This window comes from Cnephaeus nilssonii (genome assembly GCF_951640355.1).
Source record: "Cnephaeus nilssonii genome assembly, chromosome: 13".
Classification (NCBI taxonomy): domain Eukaryota; kingdom Metazoa; phylum Chordata; class Mammalia; order Chiroptera; family Vespertilionidae; genus Cnephaeus; species Cnephaeus nilssonii.
Window position 1 is genome coordinate 20,063,114 of NC_137084.1, and position 19,926 is coordinate 20,083,039.

General features: G+C 38.0%; 1 protein-coding gene across 4 annotated transcripts in view; it reads right to left on the bottom strand.

The window, feature by feature from the left end:
- Positions 1 to 6,096: 6,096 nt before the first annotated feature.
- LOC307110059 (glycine N-phenylacetyltransferase-like) overlaps positions 6,097 to 19,926 on the bottom strand; it is a gene marked incomplete at its 3' end in the record, with an annotated part of 39,256 nt that continues 25,426 nt past the window's right edge. Inside the window, exons 1-7 of one of the 4 annotated variants that reach the window (XM_079789103.1) lie at positions 18,444 to 18,572; positions 15,172 to 15,308; positions 13,990 to 14,085; positions 11,160 to 11,267; positions 9,632 to 9,758; positions 8,050 to 8,221; positions 6,097 to 7,836 (exon numbers count right to left, since the gene is read on the bottom strand). In XM_079789103.1, coding sequence (XP_079645229.1) covers positions 7,434 to 7,836; positions 8,050 to 8,221; positions 9,632 to 9,758; positions 11,160 to 11,267; positions 13,990 to 14,067 — 888 coding nt within the window. In that variant the 5' untranslated portion in view covers positions 14,068 to 14,085; positions 15,172 to 15,308; positions 18,444 to 18,572. Of the gene's footprint in view, positions 7,837 to 8,049; positions 8,222 to 9,631; positions 9,759 to 11,159; positions 11,273 to 13,989; positions 14,086 to 15,171; positions 15,309 to 18,443; positions 18,573 to 19,075 lie in introns of those variants that run through there. The other 3 variants (XM_079789104.1, XM_079789102.1, XM_079789106.1) reach the window with 3 other exon arrangements.

Consider the following 19,926-nt stretch of genomic DNA (forward strand, 5'->3'; position numbering starts at 1 on the left):
GTTCCATAAGTGTAAACTTGTTTCAACCGCACAGAATTATAACTTAAGATCTCTGTGTTTGTAAATTATACCTCATTTTAAAAGGAAAGAAATCACAAGAAAAGCAGCTAGATGAAACAGAGGCATGCAATATGTCAGAAAAATAATTCAGAATAAGGGTCATACAGTTCATAAACCAGATGGATGAAAAGAATCAACAACTTACATAAGAATCAAGAAGAAATGAAGAGTGATATAGCTGCAACAAAAAACACCATGGAAAGTTTTAACAGTAGACTAGGAGAAGCAGAGGACAGAATTAGCGAATTTGAAGACAGGGAAGCAAAACACATCCAAACTGAACTGCAATTGGAGAAAATAAATAAAAGAAAGGAGGAAAGCCTAGGGGAGTTATGGAACAACATGAAACTAAGCAACATACGAATAATAGGAGTGCCAGAAAAACAGGAAGAGGAACAATGTTTAGAAAACATTTTTGAAGAAATAATGTCAGAAAACTTCCCTGTTGTGAGGAAGAAAAAAGTCACACAAGCACAGAGAGTCCCAAACAAGATGAACCCCAAAAGACCCACACCAAGACACATCATAATTACGATGGCAAATGTTCAGGACAAAGAGATAATCTTAAAGGCTGGAAGAGAGAGACAGAACTTTATGTACAAGTAATCTCCCATTAGATTACCAAGTGACTTCTCAATAGAAACACATCAAGCCAGAAAACAATGGAAAAAAATTTACAAAGTGATGCAAAGCAATGGACTGAATTCAAGAATAATCTATCCAGCAAGACTAACATTCAAAATTGAAAGGGAAATAAGGAGCTTCACAGACCAAAAAAAAAAAAAAAAGGGTGGGGGGGCTAAAGGAGTTTATAACTACCAAGCCAGCAATGCAAGAAATGCTAAAGGGACTGGTATAAAAAGAAGAAATAAAAAAGTAAGAAGGAACATAGGCACAAAAAATAAAAATGGCTACAAACATGTACCTTTCAATAATAACTTTAAACATAAACAGACTAAATGCTCCAATCAAAAGAAATCGAGTGGCTGAAAAGATAAAAAAAACATGACCCATGTATATGCTGTCTACAAGAGACCCACCTCATAAAAAGGGACTCACACAGATTGAAATTGAAGGTATAAAAAAAATGTCTTTTAGGCAAATGGAAATAAAAAAAAGCTGGCGTAGCTACACTTATATCTGACAAAATAGACCTCAAAGTAAAGGCCATAACAAGAGATAAGAAAGGCCACTTCATAATACTAAAGGGATAGATACAACAGGAGGATATAACCTTGATAAACATATATGCAACCAATGCAGGAGCACCCCAATACATAAAAACACTCCTGAAAGATATCAAGGGAGCAATGGACAATAATACAATCATAGTAGGGGACTTTAATACACCACTGACATCACTGGATAAATTCTCTAGACAAAAAATCAGCAAAGAAACATCAATCCTAAATGACTGTCTACACCAGAATGACTTAATTGACATCTTCAGAAAATTTCACCCCAAAGCCACAAAATATACATTCTTCTCAAGTGCACATGGGTCATTTTCAAATATAGACCCAGGAAAAATCTCTTCAAATTAAAGTAGATAAAAATCATATCAAGCATCTTCTCAGATCACAATGGCATAAAACTGGAAATCAACTACAATAAAAGCAATCCAAAAAAAATCAAACACATGGAGACTAAATTAAACAATGACTGGGTTACCAGAGAGATCAAAGAAGAAATAAAAAACATCATGGCAGCAAGCGACAACGAAAACACAACAATCCAAAATCTATGAGACACAGTGAAAGCAGTCTTGAGTGGGAAGTTCATAGATCTACAAGCCTACTGCAAAAAAACAAGAAACAATGATAATAAATTATCTAACCCTACATCTCAAAGAGTTAGAAAGGGAGTAACAAGAAAAGCCCAGGGTAAACAGAAGGAAGGAAATAATAAAGGTCAGAGCGGAGATAAAAGACATAGAGACCAAAAAAACAACACAAAAGATCAACAAAACCAAAGCTGGTTCTTTGAAAAGATAAACAAGATTGATGAACCTTTAGCCAGGCTCACCAAGAAGCAAAGAGAGAAGACACAAATAAACAAAATCAGAAATGAAAGAGGAGAAATAACAACAGACCCCACAGAAATACAAAGGATTTTTAAAAAATACTATGAACAATTCTATTCCAACTAAGTAGACAACCTGGAGGAAATGGACATATTCCTAGAAAAATACAACCTTCCAAAACTCAATCAGGAAGAATCTAAACATCTCAATAGTCCAATAACTATGGAAGAAATTAAAGCAGTCATCCAAAAGCTTCTAGCAAACAAAAGCCTGGGGCCAGATGGCTTCACAGGGGAATATTACCAAACATTCAAGGAAGAACTAAAACCTATCCTCCTGAGACTATTTCAAAAAATTCAAGAAGAAAGGACTCTTCCAAGCTCCTTCTATGAAGCCAGCATCACCCTAATACCAAAACCAGATAAAAACTACACAATGAAAGAGAACTACAGGCCAATATCCCTCATGAACATAGATGCCAAAATCCTCAACAATATTCTGCAAAAAGAATCCAGCAGTACATCAGAAAGATAGGATTTATCCCAGGGATGCAAAGATGGTACAATATCTGCAAATCAATAAATGTGATACATCACATAACAAATTGAGAGTTAAAAATCACATAGTCATATCAATTGATGCAGATAAAGCATTTGACAAAATCCAACACCCTTTCTTGATAAAAAAAACTCTCAGCAAGATGGGAATAGAAGGACCATACCTCTACATATTAAAAACCATATATGATAAACCCACAGCCAACATCATATTTAATGGGTAAAAACTAAAACCATTTCTCCTAAGAACAGGAACAAAACAGAGATGCCCACTCTCACCACTCCTGTTCGACATAGTACTGGAAATACTAGCCATTGCAATTAGACAAGAAAAAGAAATAAAAGGCATCCAAATTGGAAAAGAAGTAAAACTGTCCTTATTTGCAGATGACATGATATTGTACCTAAAAAACTCTAAAGACTCCATCAAAAAACTATTGGACTTAATAAATGAATTCAGCAATGTAGCAGGATACAAAATTAATGCCAAGAAATCTATGGCATTTTTATATACCAATAGTGAAATTAGTGTTCTCTATTTTTTAGAGACTAAAAAAGCAATCCCATTTACCATCACACCAAAAAAAAATTAATATACGTAGGAATAAACTTAACTAAGGAGGTAAAAAACCTATATGCGGAAAACTACAGGACACTTAAAAAGAGATAGAGGAAGACATAAGCAGATGGAAGAACATACCATGTTCATGGATTGGTAGAATCAACATCATTAAAATGTCCATACTACCCAAAGCAATCTATAGATTCAATGCATTCCCCATTAAAATACCAATGGCATATTTCACAGACCCAGAAAGAACTCTCCAAAAATTCATCTGGAATATAAAAAGACCCCAAATAGTCACAGAAATCCTGAGAAAGAAGAATAATGTAGGTGGGATCTCAATACCAGATTTCAAGCTGTATTACAAAGCTACTGTTCTCAAAACAGCCTGGTACTGGCACAAGAACAGACATATAGATCAATGGAGTAGAATAGAGAACCCAGATATTGACCCAAACCACTATGCTCAATTAATATTCAACAAAAGAGTCATGAACATACAATGGAGTCAAGACAGTCTCTTTAATAAATGGTGTTGGGAAAATTGGACAGATACATGCAAAAAATGAAACTAGACCACCAACTTACACCATACACAAAAATAAACTCAAAATGGATAAAGGACTTAAACATAAGATGGGAAACCATAAAAATACTAGAGGAATCCACAGGCAGAGAAATCTCAGACATATGCCGAAGCAATTTCTTCACTGATACTGCTCCTAAAGCAATGGAAACTAAAGAGAAAATAAACAAATGAGACTACATCAAAATAAAAAGCTTTTGCACAGCAAGAGAAACGATCAACAAAACAACAAGAAAGCCCACTTTCTTGTTGTTTTGCATGGGAGAAGATATTTCCAAATGTTATCACTGATAAAGGTTTAATCTCCAACATTTATAGGAAACTTATACAACTCAATTTCGTGCACCAGGCCTCTAGTCCTATATAATAAAACCCTAATATGCAAATTGACTGAATAGTGGAACGACCGGTTGCTATGATGTGCACTGACAACCAGGGGACAGACGCTCAATTCTGGAGCTGCCCCCTGGTGGTCAGTGTGCTCCCACAAGGGGTCCGCCACTCAGCCTGAAGCTGGGCTCACAGCTAGTGAGCACAGCAGCTGTGGTGAGAGCCTCTCCTGCCTCCGCAGCAACGCTAAGGACCAGTCAGACGTCTCCCAAGGGGTACCTGACTGCAAGAGGGTGCAGGCCAGGCTGAGGGACCCACCCCCCCACCCCCAGTGCATGCATGTCATGCACTGGGCCTCTGGTATAGTCAATAATATTGTAATAACTATGTATGGAGCGAGGGTGGATCTAAACTTATTGGGGAAATTATGTTGTAAATTATATAACTATCTACTATGCTATATAGTAAAGAGCTAATATTCTAATTAGACCAGATGGTGGAACAACATTCCAGAATGACCAGTGGGCAGGGGGTGGGGCCAGTGAGCCTGCGCTTCCAGGCAGGCCATGGTAGTCCTGCCCCCCCCCCAACCCCCAGTTCATCAGAGACCATGGCGCAGGCCTGATACTGGCATCACCCCTTTGGCAGAGGCGGCCACAGGGGAACGGGCCTGAGCTGCAGTCGGACATCCCCCAAGGGGTCTCAGACTGCGAGAGGGTGCTGGCCGGGCAGAATGACCCCCAAGTGCACAAATTTTTGTGCACTTGGCCTCTAGTAACATATAGCTGCAGTGAATATAAAATATTGAATGTCTATTTAATTGAAAAAATAATTTTATGAAATAAGACATATCAATTAGAAAAAAATTTACATTGCCCTAGTCAGTTTGGCTCAATGGATAGAGTGTCGGCCTGGAGACTAAAGGGTCCCCGGGTTCAATCCCAGTCAAGGGTACATGAGCAGGTTGAGGGCTTAATCCTCAGTAGGGGCATGCAGGAAGCAGCTGATCAATGATTCTTTCTCATCACTGATGTTTCTATATCTCCCTCTCTCTCCCTTCCTTTCTGAAATCAATAAAAATAGATTTCAAAACATTTTACATTATAAATACTAAGGTAAACAATATATCTAAGAAGTGTGCAATGTTAATTTTCATCTATAGTTCTATGGCTCCTGGACCAGCAGCATCAGAAAACTTGTTAGAAATGTAAATCTGGGACTCTACCCCAAATCTACAGAATCAGAAAATCTAATATCTGTATTAAAAATCCCCTGAAATGCTTCAGATGTATCTTAAAGTGGGAGAACCTCAACTCCTAAACCAGTGGCTCTCAACTGAAGTTGATTTTGCCACCAGTGGAGGTTATCAAGAGTTGGAGATATTTTAAGTTGTCATAACTGGAATGGAAAGTGTTACTGACATTCATTGAGTAGTGGGCAGGGATCCTGCTCCATACCCTATAAATGCACAGGATGGCCCAATAACAAAGACGTTTCCCCTCTATAATGCACATTGTACCAAGGTTGAGAATCCCTTCTCTAAACTGAGCCTCCACTCTTTTGAGTGAACAAGAAATTAAACCTCACACATTGGTTTCTGTTTGTGGGGCCTTCATCCTCAATTCCGCAGCCTAATTCTAGTTGTAGATGGACCACAAGCACACAGGTTCTTAGTCCAGGTGACTGTCTTCAGTCCAGTGCTCTCTTTGTTGCCCAGTGCCAAGGTGTAGTGCTGTTTCTGTTGAAATGTTGGGGCAGGAAACTCTCCAAACTACCCTGATCCAACCAGGACAAAAATTGCTCCACATTTTTAGTTGAGCATAATTCTGAACTGCATAGAATTTAGGCATCCTGAAATAATGTGCCAAGGTCAAGTGAAACAGTAGGTATCCATGATGTACTGCCCTCCCCCTAAAATTCTTTATTCTCAATAAATAGCCACCTCCCTGGGTCTGGGTCTTCCCACTCTCCATAAACCCAACCCAGTCTCTTCCCATCAAGAACCACTTCACTTCAACTTGTACAATCAAACACAAAGTCTCTTTATTGTTTGGGGTTTGGGTGGATTTAGAAAGCTCTGCTTTAAGAAGCAACATTGAGTAGCTGTTCCATAGTTTTCTAATCCACTCATCTACTGATGGGCATTTGGGCTGTTTTTAAATCTTAGCTATTGTAAATTGTGCTGCTATGAACATAGGGGTGCATATATACTTTCTGTTCACAATAGAATACTACGCTGCTATAAAAAAGAAGAAATTTTTACCATTTGCAGCAGCATGGATGGAACTGGAGAGCATTATGTTAAGTGAAATAAGCCAGGCAATGAAAGAAAAATACCACATGATCTCACTCATTTATGGAAAATAAAGAACATTATAACCTGATGAACAAAAAGATAGATACAGAGGCAGTAAAGCATCAAACAGACTATCAATTTACAGCAGGAAAGCAGGGGAGTGTTGGGGAGGAGGAGAAAGAGATCAACCAAAGGACTTGTATGCTTGCATATAAGCACAACCAATGGACACAAGACACTGAGAGTGGGGATGGGATGAGGGCATGAGACAGTGGGTAGGGGAGGCTGGGGGAAAGTCAATGTGTGGGGGGGGAAAGAAGATATATGCACTACTACATGTAATACTTTAAATAATAAAAACAAAATAATTAGAATGGTAAAAAAAAGAAGCAACATTGAATCATTTTCCCTGGTGTGGGAGTGAGGAAGGGACAGGCTAATATAAGTTAATCTTTTTCTTCAAAACTCTCCCTGCCATATCATGTACACTATGTTTAACTTAGTATTTTATACATATTTGTATATAACCCTTTAATGTATTGAGAAAGCAGCAATAAGAGGAGAGGATGATCTCTACAGACCTACTGAGCAGGTCCACTTGCTGATCATTCATTAAGAGAAAGACCATAGAAAGAGCGAAGAATAAGTCATAATGCTGAGAAACTATACCTCTCCCTGGAAAATCTGACAAGGCTCTACACATTCACACACTATGAGTTCCAGGAGAAGCCATTACAGACAATATGCAGCTGATGAGAGTATCATGGAGATGCCCAGAAGTGTAGGGAACTAAACCATGTGGAGTGCCTGGGGCTGCGTCAACCTGAGACATCTAAGGGAAGCCAGCAGTGACTTGAGTGCAGGGAACATGGTATTGAATATTTGCACTGCCTCCCCAGAGCCCACTGCTTTACTGATAATTAAAATTATGTACAATTTATTCTTTCTCTCTGCCCACCCATCCATTGCCCCAGCCACATGTTGGGGCCCATCTGATACTTGTTTGTAGGACGGAGTCACAGAGGCACACAGTTCCACTGGTTCCAAGTACAGGGCATGCGGATATGATGCAGATTGTAACTCATTTTCTGCATAATTTTGTTATTCTTGTCAGTGTGAGAATACACAGGGAAGCCAAGGTTGTTTAGAGCCTGGGACTGGATATAGATGATATAGGAGATGAGGCCCTGCTTCCGGTACTCAGGCAGGGTGCCTGCCATCCGTATCTCTCCTGTCTGGTCCATCAGGTCCCAGCACACAGGGTTCCCCTCAGGCCCCAGCAGACAGAATGTGGGGAAGCTCTGTATACAGCGCTCGATGAATCTCTGGCTCCTCTCATTGCCACCAAAATGCCAGAATTTATCCACCAGGGCAGCGTGGGTAACATCCAGGGATGAGAGTTTAAACATTTCTTGATTGCTATGGAGTTTCCAAGAGAAAAGTAAAGTCCATGAGTACTTATTATATTTGTTCTTGTCCCTACTGTGTATAATACATTTCTTAAACAATGATTTGGGCTGCTTTGAAGAATATTGACTGTAGGGGGAGCAGGAGTGAAAGCAGAAAGAGAAGTTGGGAGGCTACTTCAGGAATGGGAGGTGTGAGTAGTGCAGTAACTTTTATGAAACTTACATGGCCTTGGGTTTGCCACCACCAGGTGCTAAGTTCTTTACATCCAACAAGGAAGGAATCAGTTTCTTTACAGTGTCAAGTTCCGCATAGAGAAAGCGCTCTGTGTGCTTGACTTTGAAGGATTTCCTGGCTGCGAGATTTTGTATCACCTCATTCAGGTTGGACTGGGAACCTAGATGGGGTTTTAAGGAGACATGCAATTATTTCAGTGCATTTTATGGAGAAGCTGTCCAGTAGAGTGGTACGTGTCTACATTTACAGTCTAAAAACCTGGGTTCTGGCTTAGTACTGCCAACGTGTGATTATAGTCAGGATTTGTGCACTGAACATGCTCAGAGATTCATTCACAACCAGGTTCATACCATTTGTGGCAATGCAAAGAATGGAACCAAGTTTCTGTGTTACATGAACATATTGTTTTCATACAAAGACTGGAACCAAGTTTCTGGGTTACATGAACATATTGTTTTCATAATCACAGGAGGTGCATTATAAAACAATAGTAGCCAACATCTCTTGTGTGCTTACTCTGTTCATAGTATGGCCGATTGCTGCAGGAATAACCCACAATGTGCCCACATCTCTTTGTATCTTTTCCCTGGAATAGTCCTCTCAGGCACTGCATCTGGCCTTGCCCATATGGCTTGCTTTTCCCACTGGGAAAGAGTAAATTTGATGCATGGAGAGGCTAAAGGGGGCTTGCAACCTGGGCTTTCTTTGTGCTCCTGATTTCCTTGAGACCAACACTATATGGATAGGATTAGGCTAGTCAGCTAAGGACTTGTGCTTCTATCATGCTGTCACTATGGTGGCCAGCACCAACAGCCAGAACAGTCATTCAGGCATGTGAGTGATGCCATACTAGAGCAACCAACACATAGTCCCTCCATTAACACCCTACTGCTGCAAGAATAAATCCAGATAAAACCAGCAGAAAAACTGCCTTGCAAAACCCAGCCCAAATGTTGATTCACAGAATTATGAGGTTTGCTCTGCAGTCCAAGTTAATTGACACAGCCAGGTATTGTGCTACACAATTTTCCTGTTCAACATGTTATCTAATCTTTTCAATGCCCCTGTGTTTTAGCTACCATTGTTATCCTCATTTTTATATATGACTCAGTGAGGATAATTCAGTGGCTAGGATGACATAGCAAGTAACAGACAAATGCCATCCTAGGGAGTGTGATTCTGGATGGCACGCTCATAACCACGACAGTTTCCTTAATGACCTAGGAGGTGCTGTAAGGCAGGACTTGTCATTCTTATTCCAGGCATGGAAAGCCCTGGGGACCTGAGGGAAGCTCTACTCTGGCTCCTAATCATTTTAAGTGGTTCTGGATAAGTCTGCAAAATATGGCATAAAATCTTGGCTATCAAGGTGTTATGTTGTTTCCCTATATGAAGCCCCCCCCCCTTTTGTTTCTTGCAAGCTTTGAGGGTGTTTTTCCCCATTATGGGTTATATTCACAGCTGAGTAAAAAAAAACTGACACCAGGCTGAGGGTTTGAAGTATGGAGAAAGATAAGAGTCATAGGGGAAATTATCAGGGCAGAGTATACTTCCTACTCAGTTTACTTACTTTGGATCTGCAAATGCTGTTTCCAATTGATGACTTCTGGTGAGACAAGCAATTCCTGACAGTTCTTGGGGTCCTTGGAGTAGATTTGGTAAGTATTGATGTAATGATCCCAGTTATCAACCATCTCCTGTTGTCGTTGGTGATCAGGAAATTAAGCAAATCCATGTAGTCCATGATTGCAATACTTTTTTTGATTCCATTACACTGTGATATATTTAAGTACTAAAATATTGGTATTTTTATTGATGAATTATAATTATTTCTGAATCATTTAAATCATGTGATCAAGATGAGAGACTCAAGTATTCAATTTATGATGTAAAATTGCAGAACAATACTATTTTTACCCATATATTGCATTAAAATTTCAAATTAAACAAAGACATAACTACTTAGAAAGCATTCTTCTGTATTTCCATCCTTCTCCTCAGGATGAACGACAAGAAGTTGACAAGGAAAAGCTTCTGTTGCAATAATAAATTTTACTACATTTCAAACAGGTACAGAACAAAAAAACTATGAACATGATAGTTTCAAATTTGGTTGCAGATTACCCTGGATTAAATCTCCATCTATGTTTAATGAAGCCAAAAAAGATGAAAACTGGTTAGAAATGCATTCTTAAAGCAATACTATGGTTATACTCATTGTAGTTCTAGAAGAACAAAGGAACTGCTTACTTAGAAAGATCCCCTAAAATTACTAAAAAAACAGATGAGATTGTTAAAAGAAGGAGGCACAGGAAAACATTACCAGGATTAGTGCAGAATTAAACAGCCTTTTTGAACTAGTTAGAAAATGTACAAAATGCACTCATGGTAAGCAATGATACCACTAACATATTTAAGATAAAGGTTATAATTATTTAATTTATTTTATAATTTTATTTCAGCTTAGTTTTTGTTATTAACGCAAATTTATTCATTTTATATATTGTCTAATTTAGTGGCTTTAAAAGTAATTTTTATTTGTCTGAAAGGTATACTACTTGTATTTGTTATAAATTTATCATTTCACTGGATGTTTTAAAGTGAACTTATAATTTTTGTTTTTGATATTGAGTCTCACTAATTTTTAAATGTTTTCCCAAAATGTAAATGGAAATTCTAGTATTACGAATTTACTTTTTAGAATCACCCCAACTCATTGTCCTTGCCCTTTCTATGTCCTCTTTTCCTTGTCAGCCTAAAAAAATACAATTATCTACAAAATATAGTTCAGGTAAAGGTTCCACTAAGATGTGCCTCCAAGCTTTTCCTGTGACCTCCATCTTCAACCTCCACAGTTTAATCAGCTTCTGTCTGTGCTATTTCTGTACGTTATGCATCTTCTGTTGTTATATACTTCTCATCAAATTGTAATTTACTTGCTTAGCTACCTTTTCCTCCAAAAGGTGAGCTACTTGAGGATGAGGATTTGTTCACTATCACTGTGATTTATTTCTCTGTTCCCTGAGTCTATATTGCCATGTGCATTGTAGGCACATATAGCAAATAGAAGTGTATGCATTCCACATCTGGCAACTTACCTGTTCCTGAGGGCGGACAACCACTGTACTAAAATCAGGCCACTTGTCCACCAGGGCCTTTAGCTTGAATGGGTTTCCCTGGTTCATGTGGAAGACAGTCCCATACACCTGTACTTGATGAGAAAGTGAGAAGGTCAGCTTATTAGGAAGAGATGAACCAGTGCCATGTTTCATCAGGATAAGAATTATTTCTATGAAATTAGGGTAAGTAACTGGTAGGGCACCTACTTCAAACTGTCTACTTCATTACTCCAATGGAAATAGATTTTGGGGTCATGAGAACATTATATAAATATGGTCAAGTATCCAGATATATAAAATAAATTAATGAAAAATTATTCACAGTCACAATGAAGAATTCAGTGACATATCTTTCCATTTTATTCCACTTACTTACATAGTTACACCTAATTTTTAAATAATGAAGGTACTTAATCTCCATCCACACACACATACACACACTGTACAATGATTATATTTTCTTTTTTTAAATCCTCACCCAAGGATATGTTTTTATTAATTTTATAGAGAGAGGAAGGGAGAGAGAAACATGGATGTGAAAGGCAACATCGATCGGTTGCCTCCTGTACACACCCGGAACGGGGATTGAACCTGCAACCTGTGTGTGTGCCCTAATAGGGAATTGATCCTGCAATCTTTTGGTGTATGAGACGATGCTCCAGGCAACTAAGCCACCCAGCCAGGGCACTATGACCATATTTTTGACAGTGTAGTGATTCTTCCTCCAGGGCACCCATTCTTCCCTTCATTCAAGGGGTTCTAGGTCTGTTATCTGGTTCAAGCCTGGGAATTAATTGAGAGACAATGTTTCTCTGTTTGTATGATTCAAGTAAGACCTTTGAGTTTGTGTAAAGTACTTGCTGTAATTACTCATACTTAGCAACTGTTTGAGAAGTATCGGATATTAATTTTATCATATTTTATTTGTTAACCCTGGTAAAGTTCAGAAATATCTACCAAAAAGTAGTGACTTTCTAGTTTTACTCATGTTATATCCAAGAACACAGAGCCTCATATATATTTACTCTTGCAGTGTTTCCTAGGAAACAGTGAATTGTGGAATCACAACAGTCTGACTCTAAACCCTGCCTTCTTCATGATTGCCCTACCCTATGGCAATCAGAACAATCAGTGATTTGTGTTTACACTAAATGCCTGCAGCTTAGTCTACAAAAGATCCCTACAAATGGTGTCAGAGTGCCTGGAAAAATCGGTGACTTGGTAATTTGTGCTTTTCGCAGGACATAAATTGTGAAAATTATGTACTTAATGTTGCTAATAGTATGTCCTTATTTATCCTTATAATGTCCATTGGGTTTGTAGTAATGTCCCCTATTTCATTCCCGACATGGAAAATTTGTGTCTTTTTTTAAATTTCTTGGTCAATTTGACTATTAATCTTTTCAAAAAAACAGATTTTGGAGTCATTGGTTTTCTTAATTGTTTTTCTCCTCTCAAATTCATTGGCTTCAGCTCTTATCTTTTATAATTTTCTTAATTCTGTTTGCTTTGGAATTAATTTACTCATTTTTTCTAGTTTTAAAGGTGAAAGCTTAAAGCATGGATTTGAGAACATTATTCTTTTATAGTACAAGTACAGAATGCTATATATTTCCCACTTATTCTTGCTTTAGTTGCATCCCAGAACTTTAGAGATGGTGTATTCCCATTCCAATAAAGTATTTTCTAATTTTTTGTATGACATTAAAGCATGATTTATTTATAAGTGTATTGTATAATTTCTAAATATGTAGGTATTTTCCAGATACTTCTCAGGTTTTGTTAAATTTTAAGTTTAATTTCATATTGTTCAAAGATATACTTTATATTATTTCAATTCTTTAAAAAAATTTTAAATATCATCTATCTTGGCAATTGTTCAATGTGCATTTAAAAATAATATGTATTCTACTGTTGTTGAGGGAAATATTCCATAATACCAGTTAGTTCAAGTTGGCTCATAGTATTGTTCAGCTCTTCCATATCCTTATAGGTTTTATGTCTATTCCCTAAATTATTGAGAGAGGAGTGTTGGAGTCTTAAATTATATGTGGGTTTACCTATTTCTTCTTTCAGTTCCATTAGTTTTTACTTCATGTACTCTGAGTCTCTGTATACATTTTAGCATTTTTTTTTGGTCTTTTTGGTGAATTGATAGCTTGATCATAATGCTATGGCATTTATCCCTGGTAATATTCTAGTCCCTTTGCAACATATATTATTGCAATAAAAATAAAACAAAAACAACCAACAAACCTTCTCTATGGTAAAAGTTCATTGTTCCACTTCTAAAACTAAAGTTCCGTGTCACCTCAAGTGAAACATAATACATTTGGGTTTGACAAAATAGAAATTGATCTGTTATTAATTTCAAAGGAGAATCATAATGGTTAACCTTTCATCAGTTACTTGATTGTTTAGAAAAGAATAATTTAAACATGAATGTGTTAGTTACAACCAACTTTGAAATTCTGGAAACACTTCCATTGCTATCTGACACTACTCTTAGAAGGGCACAGGGAATGATCTTGGGTCATCACAGAGCAAAGATCATAGTGGGTTCATATCATAGCATTGCCACTCACTACTGGTGTGATCTTGGTCAAGTCATATAACTGAGCCTCCAGATCCTCTTAGGTTACATGGATATAATATGCCTGCCTGGCAGCAAGATGATGTGAACTATGTGAGATGCAAGATGAGTGAGTGCCTGACACAGAACAGGGGCTCAGTGGATGCTAATTCTCTTTCCCACGTTTTTTCATAGGCAGTCGCTATTCCTTTTTTCCCTAGAAGGTTCCACTCTCACCTTTAGGGACTCAGGGAGGCATTTCCTCAAGGATTTCTCTAGCATCTGCAGCAGTTGTGGGCCTTGTAATTGGAACATCTTGGCAGGGACCTTACCCTAAAGAGGGGATCAAGAAACATCAAGGAATGAGAAGTGCTAGACGACATACTAAGACACAATACAGACCCTATAGGCAGTTCTAGCTAATGGTCTGGCCTTTATCCCAGCCATTTCATTGGTGCCCATTCACTAAACTCCTCACTAACTCTAAGGAAGGGTAAGTTTGGCAGAAAGCACAGATGCCTCTTTCTGAAATTATTTGTACTGTTTTTAAACTTTAAAAATATATTTCTGAAAACATTATTTTGATTTTTACATCATCCAGCTTTCCAGTAATTAAGGATTCACAGAGATTAAGAAATATATTCTCTAAGCATGAATGAGCATCCTTTGAGATTAAGCTTCCATTCATGACAAACCTGACTTTGCCAGTTAGAAGCTATATGACATAGGGCAAGTTACTTAATTCCTCTGCCTTGGTTTTCTCCTCTATAAATGACAATGACTATAGTACCTGCACTACAGAGTAATTAAACAGTTAAATAAATCAGTACATGTAAGCTTCTTAGAAGAGTGTCTGGGACATAGCAAGCACTCAACTAATGATTATAATCAGTATCCTGTTTATTATTATCATTAGTAGAAGCAAAATTTAACCACACTGTCATCCAAAAAGTCTATTGAGTGACCCTTTTTCTGCACAAGAATTTCTGATGAGGTTTAAATGGGGGAGAATCCATGGAATCTGGCATGTGGTGAATGAGACATTTAATCTTAAATCTTACAGGGTGCCTGGCATGAAGTAGTACTCAGTATGTATCAGCCATTTTTATTGTTATCACTTTAACTTAAATAAAACATATATCTTTTCTTGCTTCTAGAGCTCAAAAAAATTAAAGAGCCCTTATATAGGAGACAAGTAAATGATGTAATGAAACATTTTCCAAACTCAACTATATGTTAGAGCCATCTAAAAAAATTAAAATTACTTAATCCTGCTTCTGGTATTTTGTTGTTTAAAAGTTCTTAAGGGAATATGAGATGTATAATTATATATTTTTTAAACGTTCTCCAGGCTATTTTTATTACTGTTGTTCAGCTTAATTGAGATATAATTTACATACAATAAATCCTCAATAATACCTTTCAAATCAGTAAAGCAAGAAGACTTGTAGAGCTAATTCTCAAAGCTGGCCAAAAGGCTGGGGTCAAAGTGTATTTCAGTAGATGCAATTCTTTGGCAGATGGACAATATTGAATTTTACCCAAGTCCTGTTATCCTGGAAAACATGAATGGTTAAAGAATTTCTTCCACTGACTTAGCATTCCTGAAATGGCTCACTGCAAGGAACAAGCCTTCCCCCATCTGACTTAAGGCACATGCTTGTCCTCCTTGTTTACCTCTAATAAAGCCAGATGCTGATGCTCCAAATTCCCAGTGTTTGTCTCATGAATGATTAGCTAACTGTGAATCCCCACTGACATTTCAGAACAAACTGCTTTAAACCAAACTTGAGTTCATTTTCTCTCCTTCCCCTGGATTGAGTCAGCATATAACCCCATTCTTACTCCCTACCAAGAAGAGGCTGAACTCAGGGTAAAACATTCTCTGAGCTGTATGCATCCTGCCTCTCTTGCATTCCTCGCTTCCTTTCAGGATTCTCTCTAGACCTGTTTACATTCCCTCATAAATGGTTAGCAAACCAATCTACCAGGACAAAGTTCTGATGTGCTAACAAAGTGTTAGTGGATTTAACTAAACTTTAAGCCTCTCTCCTCTACACAGGACTGATCTTTGACCCACACTCAGCCTGGGCCCAGCACTGGCAGCAGAAGGCCATCCCTGGCAGAAAGATACTCCATGTATCTTGCTTACTCCTTTTTACAAAAGAATAGTCATTTCTGCTTGAACTTTCAGATGGTCTGGGGTTCTCCCTGTTGAACTAGTGCCCCCTCCCTATTATAACAGTCCCCTTTCTCCTTCTTGCAATAATCCTTTCAAATAAATTCTCTCCTTACCTAAGTCTGGAGTTGTTTTCTATTTAGCAAAACTTTGGTAGAGCTTCATTATAAGTAAATGGACTTGTGACTAGCCTGGAAATCTAAGTATCAACCTGTTTATTTATTCATTCACTCAATAAACATTGATTGAGACTTCTTATTGAATTTATTAGGGTTACATTGGTCAATACAATTATATAGCTTTCAAGTGTGCAGTTCTGCAATACATCATCTGCACATCTGCTCACCATCCAAAGTCTAGTCTCCTTCCAATATCATTTATCCCTCGTTTACCTCCTCCACTTGCACCACCCTAGTTCCCTCTGGTAATCACCATACTATTGATTGAGAACTTCACTATTGTGGCTTTGTAAGGTATACTTAAGCTTGGCTGGACTATATTTCCTGGAATTCCCTTTGGATTTCATGGGAATTCTATGGGGGACTTGGAAGACAGGATGGAGTCGCAGGCTTTTTGTAGCTGACTTGGAGACATGAGGCAGTGGCTGGGCTGGCAAGGGTTTCACTGTCCCCTGGGTTTGCCTTCACCTTCACTGTCATCTGGTCCAGGGTGTTTAGATCCCTAATGAAGGAGCCTGGCTTCTGCAGGGTACCCATTCTCCCAAGGTCAAAGTCAGCAAGAATTGACAAGGTCTCTGTTCCTGTGAGGGCCAGCTTGTGCTGTGGGTTTAGCTTGTTCTTGTTCTCTTCCACTTTAAATTGTTTTCTCTTTCCTGACTACCTCTTCTAGTAGTTTAGTCTTCAACATCATATGAGAAGAAACAGCCTACAGAAATTGCTGAACTTCCACACAGAAGTGCAGAAGGCTGAATCCTGGGACACATCTACTTTTGTTTCTCTTTGAACCCTGACTGATATACACAACTATGATCAATAATCTGAGCAACTGTGAGCTTAGAAGAAACTTGAATAGATTACCTGTTAAGAACTCATAATCTAATAAAGGAAATAAAACATGTACATAACTAAAGAAAATGCCTCTAAATTACTTCATATATGTGCTGTGGATTTTATGACATTTTGATACAGCCTTTTTTATGGGGGACATTTTGATGTGGTCTGAAACAGAAATAATTTTTCTTTTCAATTGTATATTTAAATTATATTAAAAACTGATTAACTTAGCGTATCCCCAATCCTTACCTCTTCTTGAGCCTTATCCCATTCTTAAACCTAAGGGTGAGATGTATATAGTGTATATTACTACATAATATGAAGACCATTTGTCTGTTTTGATTCACTGCATCAAACTGGGATTTCAAGATTATTGGATCAAACATGCTGACTAAAAATAGTGGACAAGGAAAATCAAGAATTTTGCCTAAACTCTATGATATTTCACAAAACTAAGCTATTACTTCTAAGTGGAAGTTTATAGGGTTCTTACAGGAGAACTGGGGAGGAGGATGGTGTTAGTTGCTATATTCCTGGGAAGTACGGGCTAACTCTCTCTGTTAGGAAATATGGAGAAAAGTATTCTTGTGAGGCTCCAATTGTTTTAAAACTTGGATTTGCAAACCTCTGTAGATATCAGGAGAAAGTCACTGCAGTCTAGATTCATTTATCTACCTACTTTAATGACCATTCATTTAAGGTTCAGCCTTGTTCTACTTTTGGTGTCCATGAACTTTTGTGAATTAATATTAACTGATTGGAAAGTACCGGACACAATTTGTTTCTCTTTATAAAGATAATTTACATAAGGAATGACCATCATTATTTTACTACTCTAAGACCCATTCACATGAAAGTTATGATATTTATGGTGCCAAATGGGAGAATCTTAAAATGAACATGGAAAAGTTAGGAAAATTACAGTTCAGCCAAGATTACTAACATTACATTTATTTTCTATGAATTTAAGTTAGCAATTAATCTCATCTGCATTTTAGTTCTTGTACCAGACTATTCTTTTGAAATTTTAAGCAGGGAAATTAATGTTCCTAGTCATTATTTATCCAAGGGGGAAAAAGCTGACTATTTTAGAATGTTACCAAGGATTAAAGAAGATAATGTTTGAATAGTATGTCTACAAACTGCTATATAAATGTCATCTGAATCAGCATATTCCTTCCCAAGGGCTGTTACATTTTCTGTGCTACCAATGGCAAGTTTTCAATTCTTCTCACATTTATTTACCAATCCAAAGCAAAACCCTGACTTTAGTCAGTCAAGAATTTCTCTAAGAACTAGGGTACTTCCCTATACACCCTAGATTCCTAATTACAAGTTTCTCAAATGGAAGTGCTTTCTTTTCCCCTGCAGAATTCTCAATACAAATGAACCAGAAATTTTCATACACACCCAACAGTAGCATTCTGAATCACTCCCCTACAGAGGGGAAGAAAAAGGAGATGAGGGGTCCCAGAGCAATGATTCTCCCTTGTTCTCACCTGCAAAGCTGTTCTCTCATTCAGTCTCTGCAGAGATCCTCAGGGAAAGACAAGGAGCAGCAGATTATTCCAGAAGATGAAATATGTTGTCTGAATATAGTGATCTTGAAGAGTGTACTTTGATCTGTTTCCTCCCCCAGTAGGTGAGCTGAGGTTCTTAATAGAACCTGTGTAGCATGCTGTGGAATCTTCAGGCAGCAGAGTGTGAGATGGAGAACCTCCCCCTGGGTCCCATGTTCAAGGACGTGGCTCTATCATCAGGTTGTGCCAACACTTTATTGACCTTTAAACTTCTAAACAAAAAACTTACAACCAGGAGGATTAAATATAGTGATGTTTGCAGTGTTTCCCACATATGTGCTTCACTTACACAGAAAGTGCCCAACTCTCTCCTCATTCATTAATCAGTTCAGATCAGAAACATGCAAGCAATTTTTCATAGTGCCTAACAAGCTGCTTTTCACAGAGTAGGAGCCACATGTATGTGCCTTTGGTATATGGTGTTACTGAACATAACACAATATGAGCATTTTGATTTGTGTCACTTAAGTGGAGAGGATATCACAACTAGTTTCTTAACCTGTCAGCAATGCCTGTCTTTTGTAGGGGAGGAGAGAAGCACAAGTCCTTACCTGGGGAAATGTCTCCACACCAATCTTCACAGGTGTCCCCAGAGACAAATGAGAATGGAAGACTTCTCCATGATGCAATTACCTTTTAATGCAGGCAGTTCAACAGGATCTAACAGAGTGCATTTCAGTATGTCTTCTCCAGAAATTGCTGAGCTGAGGCTTGTAAGGTGGACAGTGCACAAAGCAAAATCTTCTGGTGTCAACTATTATGAAATCCAACCCTTCCTCTCTGCGTTCAGGGTGAAGGAGCTGGCTCTTCAAAGTTCAGAGGCTGACAGTGTGCCATCATAGGTACCCCCCACCAAATGCCCGGTTGCTCTTTGCCCCCATAGGCCCTGCCATGACTCTGCAATGTATGTGAAACCACCAGGCCAGATACTGGTAGGAGAGTAAGATTGTGTAGACAATACCTTCTTCCTTCCCTTCTCATTTTCAAGTACCTGCAATAAGAGCAAGGTATTAGAAAATATATGGATAAGATCTGATTTGCAGAATCAGACCTATTTTCTTACACATATGCAGAACAGAATATCACATGTATGGAGTGACTAAAACTGTTAGAACCCTTCTTTTTTAATATAAGCGGTGCCCTCTCCACTGCCCATTCTGAAGCTGCAGATATGACTAAATATGATTCAATGTGGGCACTTAAATATGACTCAATGTGGGCACTTCTTAGTCTCACTTAAAAAAAAAAGTTGTTTTAATTGACTTGAGAGAGAAGAAAGGAGAGGGAGAGAAGGATAGAAACATCAATGATGAGAATCATTGATTGGCTGACTACTCACCTCCCTCCTTCACTGGGGATCAAGCCCACAACCTAGGCATGTGCCTTAACCAGGAATCTTACA